The sequence below is a fragment of the Ictalurus punctatus genome, chromosome 6 (assembly GCF_001660625.3).
Source record: "Ictalurus punctatus breed USDA103 chromosome 6, Coco_2.0, whole genome shotgun sequence".
NCBI classification, from domain to species: domain Eukaryota; kingdom Metazoa; phylum Chordata; class Actinopteri; order Siluriformes; family Ictaluridae; genus Ictalurus; species Ictalurus punctatus.
In genome coordinates this window covers 23,089,467-23,104,437 of record NC_030421.2, presented here as the reverse complement: position 1 = coordinate 23,104,437, position 14,971 = coordinate 23,089,467, and the positions used below count along the sequence as shown (strand labels likewise).

The 14,971-nt window shown below is 37.8% G+C and overlaps 1 protein-coding gene across 2 annotated transcripts in view; it reads left to right on the top strand.

The window, feature by feature from the left end:
* The first annotated feature begins 234 nt into the window (after positions 1-234).
* The window catches only part of mylka (myosin, light chain kinase a), a 59,604-nt gene continuing 44,867 nt past the window's right edge, over positions 235-14,971 (top strand). For both annotated transcript variants that reach the window (XM_017469572.3, XM_017469571.3), the window contains exons 1-2: positions 235-380; positions 10,516-10,672. In XM_017469572.3, the coding sequence (XP_017325061.1) occupies positions 10,520-10,672 (153 nt within the window). In that variant the 5' untranslated portion in view covers positions 235-380; positions 10,516-10,519. The remainder of the gene's footprint in view (positions 381-10,515; positions 10,673-14,971) is intronic.

Here is a 14,971-nt window from a genome sequence, read left to right as displayed (position 1 = left end):
TATATATATATATATATATATTAGTATAGTGTAGCTATAAAGCTGTGAAAAAAAAGAAACCAATAGGCAGACATGCCGTAGCTGACAGACCTTTTTGTTGTTGGTTTGTCATTTATTTATTTTTTTATTTTTTTATTTTGCATACTATTATACTAACCATTATAGTATGAGGTTTTAGACGCAGCCATTCAGATTTCGGACCGCCGCGTTAAGGACCGCCTCTTTTTGTGCGTCCTCTTCTCACAGCCAATAAAAACCCTCGTGGGGTGTTACGTCACGATCCGTGACAGCGTGTTAACTCCAAACAGCAGCGTGCAGCTTCACAGAGACCGCGCAGAGTTTTTAACCAAGAAGCAAGGAGACTTTCTGCATCCGCCGCGGTGAGTACATACACACTTTACATTCCTGCTCAGTTAAAATACAAAATGCACTTAGACCGAGAACTTTCTCCCCGCCAGTGATGAAGTGAAGTTCTTGCGCACTGTTGCTAAAATACTGATGGTTCTGGTTTTGTTTTTCTATGACAAACTTTTATAATTAGTCCACTTCGCTTATATAGTGTGTGCGTGTGTGTGTGCGTGCGTGTGCGTGTGTGTGTGTGTGTGTGTGTGTGCGTGTGTGTGTGCGTGCGTGTGTGCGTGTGTGCGTGTGTGTGTGTGTGTGCGCGCGCGCGCGCGCGCCATCACATTTGTTCTTCATAAGCAGCAGATATAATCTGATATGTTCTCCCTATACCAAAAAATATCTTCCCTATTCCACAAGACCAGAATCAGCGCAATGAACCAGTAATTTGAGCATCATTATTGAATGACTATATAAAACATGGACTTGAGAGAGGGGGAAAAAAAAGGAAAAAAAAGGAAAAAAAAGCACTATTAAGACACACTGTTAAGACACTGTTGTTTCAACTTCAATATGAAAACAAGTGTCTTAATAGTGTGACATCTGAATGTAGCCTAATAGATGGAAAAGCCTGTCCCCCAAGACATGGATGATGGTTCTCAAACTGATCCCAGAGCAGCACTTTCTGATTTTGCCCGTACACTCAATTGCACATTATGTTTTCAAGAGAGAAAGGGAGGTGAGAAAGAGAGACTCTAATCCAAAATACTTCATTCGGTAAAAGTAAACACCGTGAATCAATTTATGGAGGAATGCAAGCATTACCTAACATATACATTAGAAGTTAGCAGTTGAGGTTGTCCCCATTCGGCATGGTGGTGCATATGAGCTATGATGTGGTCCTCACTAAAATGTTGCTCATGGTTACAGACAGCACTTATTTCAATATGCCATGAACTGTATTAAAACATCTTGATGTCATGTGATTAAACCTTGGCCTGTTGTACTGAATTCCAAGAAGCTGATGATTCATGCACAGAAAATCATACTGGATTTTAAAGGCCAGTACTGAAATGGTTTAAAAACATGTAGCCTTAACTCACAGGTGTAGTTTCTTTCTTTGGAGTCACAGCTGTAGTTTCCCAGTTTCTGTCCAGGCCAGTGTGTAATGCATAACTGCACCCGCTCAGCACAAATGAAACGTTTCCGACAGCGATTTAGCCTAACCCGGGGATCCCTTTGATCCCATTTTAATCCAAATAAAGTGGCCAGCTCGGCTATTCCCTGTACAGGAAAAGACATTAACTGACTATACCACATGTTGCCGTTCTATTTCCTTCTCCTGATGGACAATGAAGCTCTGGATTTACTTATTACTTTTAATAAGTAGTAGATTAACCTGTTTCAGATACCGTTTTTGTAGAGATTTAAGATTAACCTTTCAAAATAATCGTCAACCTCTATAGTACCTATTGAAGATGAATTATCTGTTTGACATGTTTATGAGTCTGGTGTGTACCACTTGAGAGCAGTTCAATTGAAATGTAGGTCTTGAGTGGCTTGCATACTGCTCATTTGGCCATGAACACGATACAAGATCTATTTGTCCTGCTGGTACTTTTGTATTTTGAAGCATACCAATTCGGGTGAGTAGGAAATGTGCATGAAGCATGACCTGTTCACGCAGCCAAGCCACAGTGTCTCTTAGCTCATTTGAACCTTTTATTCACATGCCTAGGATATGTAGCCATAGTGCTGAGCATTACATGGATCAATATTATTCAGTTAAATCATACTAGATTCAAAACAGGAGGAATCAGGCAAGATTTTTATTAGTGTAACCAGGTGCACTATACATGTAGTGAATAAAAGCTTAAGGGGAATTGTTTTCAAACACTCATTTTATTGTGCTGGTGTTAATAGCAGATAAGAGACCAACACTGCCCCTATCAGTCGCCTGTCAGTGTCCTGTGTGTATGTGTGTGTGTCTTTTGTCTTACTGTTTTCCTTTTTCACTGTCATTGTTTCCATGGGTCATGTGTTCAATATCTACATGCTATGTTTGTGCAGCTGGGAAAAATATACCATTCACAACATATTACATCACGTGTGTATGTGTAGGCGTGTGTGTGCTGTGACAGAATAACTGTGTGTGTGTGTGTGTGTGTGTGTGTGGACTTAATTTCCTTAATTTAGTCTCTAAATTTCTACAATTGCCAGAAGCCCAACCACACACTACCCATGTGTAAGACCACCCCCTCAGTTATAGTTGTTTTCCCATCCTGCTGCTAAACTAATAGTTGTTTTCCTGTTGTCTCTCTCTCTCTGTGTCTCTCTTCTACTCTCCCTGTCTTGATTCTGACCGTTTAAAGTAACATTATTTTATGAACACGTTACAGTTTTATCAAATACATTTTGTTCTCTGGGGTAAAACATAAAATTTTACATTTGAATAACTATAGTGAAACATTATTAATACAGGATCCTTTCTTTTCTCAAGTGCACACAGATGTAAGTGGTTTTTATATTAGAATAGATAGAAATTGAATCTACTGATGTCTGTGTGCACTATAGGAAGAGGAACTTCCTCTTCATAAGCACACACAGACATCAGTAGCTTAACAAATTTCTATCGTTCAACATAAAAACCAAGTCAGTTATTTTTCCTCAGAAGTTTGCACTAATTTGTTTTTAGGGATCTCATCGTGGTTTTGTGCAATCCTCTAAAAGCTGGACAGCATTTGCTATGGAGTAGATTAAGCAATGTGCCACTAAAGCATCCCGGAAATTTTAGATCTCAACTGGACAGTGTGTGTAATATATCTTGGCATGTGTTTGAACCAAAGAAATACAGATGACTTCACTGTGTAGAGGTTATTAACCGCTGATTTGGCATAGAGCTTACCTTGTCTGAAGGCTGTTGTCTAACCTCACACTGATGCTGGGGTGAATGATCGCGTGGTCGCATAAACCTGTTGGATAAGACCGGAGCTGCAGTTGTCCCAGGCGTTAGGAAAACATGATCAGAAGCCAAGCAGTCAGGAGACAGCAACTGAATATAATTAGCAAATGTAATGTCCCAATATTTATGTTACCTAAGCTTATTGTTATAGGCACATTGATGCAGATATGAGAATCTCTCTTTAAATGTTCTGTAGGAAAATAACATATCCGTTATTCTATTAGGGGGGGTGTTAGTGGTTAACACTTTTGCCTTGCACTTATGGGGTTGGGGGGTTTTAGTCCGGTTTTCTCCCCGATCCAAAAAAACATTTGTTGTTTCCAAAATATCCAAAAAATGTAATCCACTACAGATTACTAATTACCATTTTAAAATTGTATTTGATTACTGATTACTGCATGTGAAAAATAATCGGATTATGAATTACTTTCAAGTTATTTTCAAAACCTACAAAAATACAATACAAAGTGAAACTCATAGTTCTTACAGTTATTTTAGTGTGCCTCAATGTAAGACATGATCAGAAAAAGTTGGATCTGTCACTTGCCTCGGGTGTTGTCACTGTTTGTAGAACTACCAGACGGATAAAATATAAAACTTTTCTAAGCTAGTTTGGTGTTGCTAGCCAAGGGGAGGCACAACTAAGCTCTCACTGTATGGGTTTAGCTACTACAGTGCCATGCAAAGTACATTATCTTTCCTTATGCTCTGCTCATATCATGTTCATGTAAACTGGAACTCGTATAGACATTTACACGCCTTGTTTTCCTGCTCAGCATCAAAGGATGTTAGTTTCAGTTTCAACCCCTTTACTGGTTTAAAAAAAATAAATCGGCATATATCCATTTTTCTTCACGCTGACTGTGAGCTAGCGTTTGGCAGAATTGAGATCTGTCAGTGGATAAGACACAAGAGTTTCCACGTATTTTCCTGTAAACCCTGTCTGATTGGTCTCGCCTCCGTTCACTGAAGATATAAAATTACAACACCGCTGTCATCTTTTACTGACGTTCAGTTACGTAGTGACGAACTGCTCTAAGTGGAGAATTATTCGGGGTTAAAAATAAAAAATGCCCAGGCCAGGTTATGCCCCTGGCAGGGATGCTTTATTTATTATTTTTTTAACAATGAATTTGTAATGCATGTAACATAATTTTATTGACATCAGTAACTGTAATCAAATTACATAAATGGAAAATGCAATGCGTTACACTACTGCGTTATCAGAAAAGGTTACTCTGGTTGGCACCCCATTCAGGGTGCCCGAGTTCCCTGGGATAGGCTCCAGGCTTCTTGCAACGTTGTGTTGGATAAGCAGTATGGAAAATGGATATATGGAAGGCATGACCCTGCATAGGGGGCGCTAATGAGTCACTTTGTGAGTAGGCTAATCATCATAGTGTTTGACACAGCAAACAGTAGTGTGCAAGCATCCGACTTAAAAATTGCATTAAACATGTAATATAGTACAGTAAAACCACACCATAACTGTATGTAGGAAGTGAGTGCATAATTTAATTTCATAAACTTAGTAAACTTCATTTAAATGATTTATTCAGGTACCTTATTCGGATCATGTTAGAATGATTGATTACATTATTGGTTTTAATGCTGTTTATCCGAGTGTGAGAAGACCGTCATATTCAAAACTACTATATTAGTCAGTCCCTAGAATGTTAACAAGCACATCCTTATTAATGGATAAAATTAAAAATTGGAGTCAACATGCTAGTTTGTTACAATTTTGGTGTAGTTTTAAATTATTGCCATTTATTTGATTCTAAAAGCACCTCATTGTGAAGATAGTTACTTTACATTACTGTTCCTGTTTTCCATCTCCACCATTGTACCATAAGAAAAGAAAGAATGGTGAGGACACATGTGTATCTGTGAGACAAAGAATCACTATTGATTTTATGTGTCATGCTGAATACAATAATCAGATAAACACGCGAGTGGAATACAATATGTAATAGCTTAACAAACATGCATGCGTACACACATGCATGGATATGTGCTTAAGGGTAAGTACTAATTTTATATAGGCTACTTGTTTAAGTGTATCTGCTGTCAGCTACACATCTGCTCATCTTCACATGTTTAGGGTTTTTGAAGCTCAGAGCCTCATAAATATTGCAGTAATATTTTACTCTTTAATCAGAAACAGGTGTGCTTTCCTGTTAGATGCAGTGTTTTGCTAGTGGACAAATATCTGTCCGTGAATGCTCTCTATCATTTGACGATGTTAGCAAAGCTTTCAGAATTCTCTAAGCAAGCTTCCATAGAGTGCTCATTTAAATGTCAAATGAACATTACATTGGATTTACATCAGTCTACACAGTGAACTCATTCTTTAGTTGTTATAATAAATTTGTGTTTAATGATCACCATGCCTCAGGTTCAGACTTGACAGTGAACAAGGAGATCCTGGTGTTTTATACAGGGCTGTTTTAAATCAAGGCAGCTCTATTGCTTCTACTTGGAGGTATTTATTTCCAGTTAAAAAACAAAAAGAATGAACTGACTTTGAATAATTACCTGAATATTGTGCATTGTGTTCTTGCTCTTCTGTAAAAAGCTTTTCTTCTATCTTTAGAGGAATGAAACGGTGGGAGACTGAACTGCCTGAAAATATTTCTCAGTACTCAGAGTTTAGTTACTTCCTGTAGATTGATTACACTGATCTGCCTTAATCACATATTCATACACAATACGCCAAGAGATGAGATAACAGAGTCAGGGCAACATGAGGAGCTTAAAAGTGTTGATGTCAGTGCAGCAGCAGCCATTCTGAGACTAAAAAAAACAGACATGGGCAAAACATGTTGGCTCGAAATCAACTCCATGATGCATTGTAACATCAGTTTTTAAAAGCTTAGCAAATAGCGAGTAAGCTGGTATACCAGAGTGCATTGATTAAGCATCTTTACTGCTCAGGTCCACCCAAATTTCCTCAAAACTGAATGCTGCCACACCTTACAGCAGGGTAATGTGCTAGAATTATAGGTAAAACTAAATTAAAAGGGAATGGCCTGGTGGCGCAGCAGGTAGTATCGTCCCTTCACAGCTCCAGAATACTTGGTTCGATCCTGAGGTTGGGTTACCGTCTGTGTGGCGTTTCTGTGCATGTGGGTTTCCTCTAGGCTCTTCGGTTTCCTCCCACCTCACAAAAACACGCCAGTAGGTAGATTGACCCTAGTTGTGTGTGTGTGTGTGTCGGGGGGGCATTGTACTGGGTGTGTTCCTGCCTTAAACAAAACTGTTTATGTTAATCATTCCAGTTACTTATGGTTCTTAGAAAGGGGATATTGCCTATAATTTCTATTTATATACCCAGTGCAGAAAGTGTTGAAGAGGAAAATCGAATCCTTTATGAATGTTGTAAATGAGAGATCACATTAGGAAAAAGACTTGAAATTCATGTTGTAAACAGTGAGTCTGTTTACCTGAAAGCTCAGTGTGTCGTCTCCATTTTCCCATTCAGACCAAATAAGAAAATGTCACATTCCACTTAGACCAAAGAGACCTCAGAATGGTTTGGTGGTTTCCTTTGCTCTGATGTACGTAATTAACATGTTGAATTAGGTGTAATTGATGAGTAAGAACACTTGACCTTGGAATACATCGGCCATCCAGGACTTCAGTTTGAGAACCACCAAGTACACTTACTTATTAGAGCAAATGTGCTGTCCGTTTTCATGTATTTGGGACATCTCTAAGAAATAGCTTTTATTCTACTTGTAAAATAGAGAGCCATGCACACCATAATGTACTCTGGTACAGTCTACATCCTCTTTACTTTGCAATAGCTTTCCTGTACTGTTGCATAACCTGTGGTGAGCCTAAAGGAAATTAACATAACACAGAAATTCAAGGGGGTATCGACTTGCTTTTGGAACAGCAAATCTCTTCAACCTAAAGATTTTCCTGCGGCAGAAAACTCTTACAATGTTGTAACAGTGGGATTTCCTTCAAAAAATTCCAACAGTAGATTATCACAGAAAAGATCACCATAATATATCACCAACATATGTTTTCTGTTTATGGAGTGCCGTACAGGTTCTTGTTTAATATTGTGTATTAAATCAAGCACATTAATATAAACCTGTGATTTTGCCTTGCAGTCAGACTACTGTCCAAGTGGCTTGTACAGAATGTTGCTGCATCCAGTCCGTCCAGGCAATGCTTACCTTATTGAGAAACTGATAGGACCACTTGGAGAAACTTTAAAGCTCCACAATAAGGATGGACGTGAAGTGAGATGAGAAAAATAAATCATCGTGGGAGGAGAAATGAATCTAAGGAGATATAGAGAAGATAGATGGGGGAGGAAGGAAAGTGTTCTGCATCAAATATCCAGCAGTATTTACGCTATTTGTGGAGTGCTTAGTAGCCAGTGCATTCCTTCCATGCATGCTGCTCTTCTGTACTGCTTTATGTTGATGTTTTTCACTTTTAATCAAGGTTAGAATGCTCAAAGTCACTAGACCAAGCGAAACGAGTTTGTGAGCGTTTATAAGGGCTTTTCCAGCTTAGTATGAAACACCCTCATGTACCTCCTAATCTCTCACTGTAGTGAGGTCAAGCAAAGCATGACATAAAGCAGCACTGGTGCTGGACTTTCAGCCCCAAAGATAATAAATGCCTGTGGTTTGAGCATTGTATGTGCATTTTATCATTGACTTTTATTTTCATGTGTTTTATACAACTGTGTTGTATTCATTTGTAGTTTCATTATGTGGTGTTAATGCTTGCTTTATATACTGCAGCACTGTAATGACTTAAACAGAGGAGATGAGGGCAACAGGCCAGCATACAGTCAACTCCAGAATTACTGATGCCTTTTAAATTTGTGAGCAAGTCAAGTGGCTTTTTATTGTCATATCAACCATATGCAGCTGGTACAGTACACAGTGAAACGAAACAACGTTCCTCCAGGACCATCGTGCTACATAAAACAAAAAAAAAAAGACCTACACATCACATAAAGTACCAAAGAAATATGTATAAAATACACACTGATTCAAAATTTCCTTTCACTTGGAGGAAATGCTTTTCTTCTAACAGAAATAAATATATAATGCAGGTATCTTCTCTTAAAAACATGGAAAAAAAATATTTGGTACCCAAAAGAATATTTATAAAGAATAAATGCAAACACATTGTTATCCTAGAGGAAAAAAAATAGAGAAATGTAAAAGTTGTTTTAGAAATTTCTTTAGAAAATCTGTTTGGCTTTGGCCAAGTATAAAATCGCACACGTGTAATTCTGAACCAGTGCTTTGGAGAAAAGATTTCAGTTAAAATGTAAAGTTTTGTGTTGCATAAAGCTAAACATCTACATGTATTTTTGAGTATTCTCCATAGCACTGGTCACCAACACTGTTCCTGGAGATCTACCTTCCTGAAGACTTTAGCTTCAACCAAAATCGTGCCCATCTATCCATCTGATCATTTCCTAAAGAAGTTCTTGATCACCTAAAACAGGCGTGTTAGATTTTGGTTGGAGATGAAACCCGAAGGGGGAGAGATCTCAAGGAAGAAGGTTGGTGACCTAGAGGGTGCCAATTATTATGGAAAGCTGCTTTGTGATGATAACTCTTGTTATACAGGAAAAAGTGCTACTAGATAAATGAACCTGCAAAACAAAAAGAGATGTCTGTATGTTATACTTGTTGATCAAAAGGCTGTTTGTGTTTTTTTTTATATTTTATCTGGCTAAAGTAGAAATCAGGATTTTGATTTTGTGATTATAATTTTATGTTTTATGCATGATTTATAACCTTGATCTGGTTGGCTGACCTCCCAGAAACTTTCCATTTAGTGGCAGGAATTTGGAAGTGTTCATGTTTACTTGGGTGTCTGATTTATTTTATTTTAATCAGTAAATCCCTGGGTGTGTTGAGATTGCTTACATTGGACAAAATAAAGTGAAATGACTTAAATGGCCACAGTCATTCTTGATTTAAAATCTGTAGCTAATTATTTTTTTATTTTATAGCATATTTAGAGTTGTTATTCAAGTGACTTACAGCTGAGATAAAATTCAAGTATAACAGTGGCAGATAATGGACTCGTTTAAGGTCCCTCAGTGGCTCTCTGAACTTTTGATCACTATCACAGAAGAATATGGGCTGAAACAGTTTATCACACTGGAAGCATATTCACTTTGACAGTATTTTAAATTTTTGACAATATTTTTAAATTTGACTCCTTGATGGAATCTCAACACTGTTAGCAAGCTGATAACACCTACAGAAAGTTTGAGTAGGGTGTGTGTGTGTATGTTAGATTGGTTAAGGGCTCACATGGCTGCTCTGAACTTTACAGTGAAAATGTACATATATGGTAGTGAGCTGTGTATGTGAATAAGAAGGTTTAACAAATGGTCATGTGAGCAGTCTATGTAAAATTTCAGTCAGATTATAGGCCATGATTAAAAATATCTAAATTTAGATCTTATTTAGATTTTAAATTGAAATCTAAAGGTAGGTGGAATAAAGTCATAAATTCACTTGGTAGAGAAAGTTATACTGGGGCCATTATCTGAAGGTTTCACTTGTGTGGAATGTTGACTGTTTCCAAATTTTAAAAATAAGCTATTGCGTAGTCGCAAAAAAAAAAGGTGTATTACCTTATGTTTTTATAAGCTGCAGAACTAAACAAATATGCCCATTTGTAGCCAACTTCACCCTTTCACTATGAAAGCAGTGGATTAAGTAGCATCGTTAGAGCTCAGAGTCCAACATTGTCCTTAACTGTTTGTAGTTTTAATTTTTTATGTAACTATAAAATCCAAAGTAGGTAAGCGAGCGGAATTAAACTATAAACTTGAAAGTAGCTTCCTCTTTAGTAATGAATGGAAAAGGGAAGTGCTCAAGAGAACACGTACAGTAGGCAACAAGATTTAATACACACTGGACATGTAAGAACACACTGACATGCTAGAACCAACATTACATAAACATCTTGTGCACTGGGTGGCGTGGTGGTGCAGTGGGTCCAGATTACATCCTGAGCTCGGGTTATTGTATGTGCGGAGTTTTGTGTGTTGTGTTCGTTTGGGTGAACCGGCTGCACAACATTGCCCATAGGTGTGAATAAGTGTGTGAACGGGTGTCTTTTAACTGTATTTTCCTCAAAATCACTTTTACAACTTTACACTCCAGTAGATCCATGATGCAACTCTATTGTTTTTCGTTTACTTGCAGAATTATGGGAGATGTGCGGTTGGTGACGAGTTCTCCCATGTCAAAGACCAGGCTGACTTTGGGGAAGGTCTCTGTCAGTAACGAAGCTCCGACATTCACCCTTCCTCCCCGCAATGCCCGCGTCTCTCAAGGAGGCACTGCTCGACTTGAGGGCAAGGTACAACTCCACCGAGCCATACACTTCATAATTCTAGCATTATTAAATATCATTCAGTACTCCTCATGTTCATTGGCTTTGTTCAGCTACAAGTGCAAAAGAGACAAGTAAAGTTGCCTCAAAGCTGCTCTAATAGGATCAATCGGAGCCAAAATTCTGAGTCTACTAAAGTCTGTTTTATTGCATTAGTAATAAGAAAATATCAAGACTGTCATCAAATGTCATGAAAGCATCAAATGTCAAACATTTCTCGAACTTGATATGAACGCAAATCTGAGTGGAAAAACCAAACAAAAAAACCAAGATGTCCTTTTAAATAAGCAAACCTAGTATAGCGTTCATACAGACACTAACTCTCAGGTTGTAATTTGCTCAAATGCGAAGACATGAATGCAGTTTCCTGCTTTTTCTGTTTTAAGTGGACAGAATACATTTGGCTAAAAAAAAAACAAAAAAAGCATTTTAAGTTTTATAGTTTTGTAATTCACAGCTAGTTGGCTTTTCCAATCCTGGAATTTTCAGACTCCTCTTAGAGAGAGATGTCAGACGTCAGCATTACGACCCGAATTCCAAGGTTGGGATGCTGTGTAAAATGTAAATAAAACCAGAATGCAGTGATTTGCAAAGCTCATAAACCCATATGTTATTCACAATAGAACATAGAAAACATATCAAATGTTTAAACTGGGTAAATGTAAGATTTTAAGAAAAAAAAAAAGGTAATTTTGAATTTGATGGCCCCAACACATCTCAAAAAAGTTGGGATGGAGCGACAAAAGGCTGGCAAAGTAAGTGTTACTAAAATGTTGATGGTATATCTTCAAGGAATATCCTCACCATCCACACAAATTAAAGCATGTAGCTGATAATGTGAAATATTTCTCTATTCCAACCCTCATCTTTCACTACAATGCTCAAGTTAATAAAAAAAAAAAAGAGAGCGAGAACCATACTTTTATTATTTTATATTATTTATTTATTTTTTATTTATTTAATATGGCTTTTTTTGTAAAATCTTAACAGAAATCTTCAGTTTATTAGCTTCAGAAAGTTGGTCATATAGAGGTGCAGGATGAGGTGGATTTGGGACACTTCTTTGCTGTCTCCCTCTCACACTGTGTGGATAAACACAGAGGATATTGTAATAATAAAAGCGTCTGCAGAAGCTGCCTGTGTGTACAGTTCAGGCAGACAGACAGAGTCTGTGGGAGCTAAGAGTGAAGGGGGAGAGACCTGGACTTCTCTTGTCTTCACTTCTCAGACGTTTTGCCAGAAAGCATCCAGAGAGAAAGCCTTACAGACACACAGAGTGAGCTCACACTGCAGGAGACGCTGGCAAAACCTGTGCCTTTTAATAACGTTGAAACTTCTAGCACAAAGTGCAGCTCAGTCTGTTGGGAATCAATCACAGAATCCTGAAGCACTGCTAAAAAGTTTTGTTTTTATAGCAGCACACGTGATGCAAATATTCCACCTCATGATGATAATCTTCATGAACATTTGAAGTACTTTTCGTTAACACATCACACCACATTGTTGTTTATTTATTTTCCAAATAACAGCATACCGGGTCATGTTTTATTTCCCTTATACCATAGCAATTTGCCAGCAAGTACATTTTAAAAAATATATTAATGAATGAGAAGTCATGCATTTAATGGTTTACAGTTATATTAATGTTGTGAATCATCCACAAGTTAAGCTAGTTTCTGTTACCTTACGTTATAGTAGCTATAGTTGAGGTCATAAGTTTCCATATGCTATGCAAAATCTGCAAAATGTTGCTTTTTTTTTTTATTTTTAAAGAGGGATCATAAAAATAACATTTATTATTATTATTATTATTATTATTATTATTATTATTACATTATTTAGTACTGCCCTGAATAAGCTATTTCATGTAACAAATGTATACATATTGTCCACAAGACACAATAATAACTGAATTTACACAGATAAACCAGTTCAAAAGTTTACATACTCCTTTATTCTTAATCCTGTGTGTTGTTGCCTGGATGATCAGTGACTGGTATGTTTTGTATGAATTCCTTAGTTGTCCTGAGCAGTTAAACTGCCTAAAAAAATCCTCCAGGCCTGCACATTTTTTTGCTTTTCCAACAGTGACTATGATTTTGAGATTCATCTTTTCACATTTCAGACAACGGGGGACTCGTACACAACTATTGCAAAATGTGCAAACGTTTCATTGATTCTCAAGAAGGCAACACGCTACGTTAAGAGCCAGAGGGTGTAAAATTTTGGACGGGATGGTCCCATGTAAAACTGTAAACTGGGCAAAAAACCCACAGCCGACAAACTGGAAAGCGCAAAGTCCCCTATCTAGAACACTCTCCAGTGACAGAAAACTTATGGAGTGTTACAAAGCACTGACACTCAACTTGTTCCATAAATGTTAAATAAACATATCCTTACAGAAACCTTCAATATATCGAAAATTTTATTTATCTATTTATTTATTTTAAATAACAGCACATATTAAATCTGTCAGAGCCATGCGGTTACAGAAAATTAATCAAAACCTTTTGACCAGTCACTGCTGTGGTGTAATCCAGTTATTTGGACATTTTTTAAAAAAATTTATTTTTTATTTTTTTTGTTATTTAATATATTTAAATCCAATTTAATGACCCAAAACATACAGCCAAAATAACTCAAGAAGACCTTGCATAGCTTAGTTAATCTTCTTCTGGAGCCACTTGAAAGCTACACCTTTCTATTTTCTCAGATAAAGCAGCAGTCAGACCAAACTAGTTGAAACCAGACCAAAAACTGATTCACTTAGTAGTGGTCAAACCACTTCAAGTTTGGCCTTGTGTTTTTCTTACTGTCACTTGGTGCACATCTGGGAAAAATCTAAATAAATAATTATAGTCTCTCCAAAATCACATGCCAGCAGGACTGCATTTATTATTTATGATGTTTGCATTGAGCATTAGCATTAGTCTTGTCTAGTGTGATACACTATGGGTTTTTGTTGTAAAATTCTCTCTGCTTGCTAGGATTTACTTGTTAGCAATGTTGGAAATGTCTGGATATCCATTTCCTGCACTGTGAACATCCAGTCATCTGAAATAGCTGTAGCAAATCCAATGGATCTATGGTTTATTCAACCTGCTACACCTACTACTGTTTCTTTTGTTGATTTACACCCAAGCTCTCTCACATTTATCATTTATTTAAGAGTGCAGCAGCTGCTCATCTGGCCTTTCTATAAGCCTGAGAAGTGGAAAGCAGGCACCACTGGACTTGGACAGCAGGAGCTCTTTCCTTAGGGAACAGATAAAGATCCAAGATGAAAAGGAGAGGTTCTGATTAGAAATGTGTACTCTGCTCTGCTTTCGCTTTACTGAAAGTATATGGCCATGTATCTGTGAAGTAGAGGGCGATTATTTTTTTTTTCACTCTTTATTCAAGTACTCCTTATTTTTGAAGAAAGGCTGTATGTTTTATATGTTAAGGAAATCCTCATATGAAATTGGGTTTATTCACCATGTAAAATATGTATTAGGTGGTACAGTGGAACAATGGATGGCAGTATCTCCTCACAGCTCCAGGGACCCTGGTTCGATCCAGAGTTCTGGTTACTGTCTGTGTGGTGTTTGCATGTTCCCCCCCATGTCTGCCAGGGCCATATCTCCCTGCAGTTCTCACCTTGTTTCCCACTGAAGCTAAGCAGGGTTGAGGCTGGCCAGTACCAGGATGGGAGACCTCCTAGGGAAAACAAAGGTTGCTGCTGCAAGTGGTATTAGAGAGGCCAGCAGGGGTCACTCACCTTGTGGTCTGTGTGGGGCCAAGTGCCCCAATATAATGACCGGGACACTGAAACAGCATCGTCTTTTGGATGAAACGTTAAACCGAGGACCTGACACTCTGTGGTCATTAAAAATCCCAGGACACTTATAGTAAAATAGTACGGGTATAACCATGGTGTCCTGGTGAAATTCGCCCATTGGCTCTTCATCATAATCCCTATCTCTGAAATGGCTACATCACTCTCCTCTCCACTAATAGCTCCTGTGTGGTGGACGTTCTGGTGCACTACGGCTGCCGTCGCATCATCCAGGTGGATGCTACACACTAGTGGTGATTGAGGAGACCCCCCCCAGTTTTACTATATAAAGCGCTTTGAGTGTCTAGAAAAGCGCAATGTAACTGTAACTTACTAACCTCCTAAATGACAATCTGAAACGTACATTGGATACACTAAATTGTCCACATGTATGAATGTGTGCATGGACTTGTCCGATCTAGAGTGTATTCCTGTCTCCTGTCCAGTGT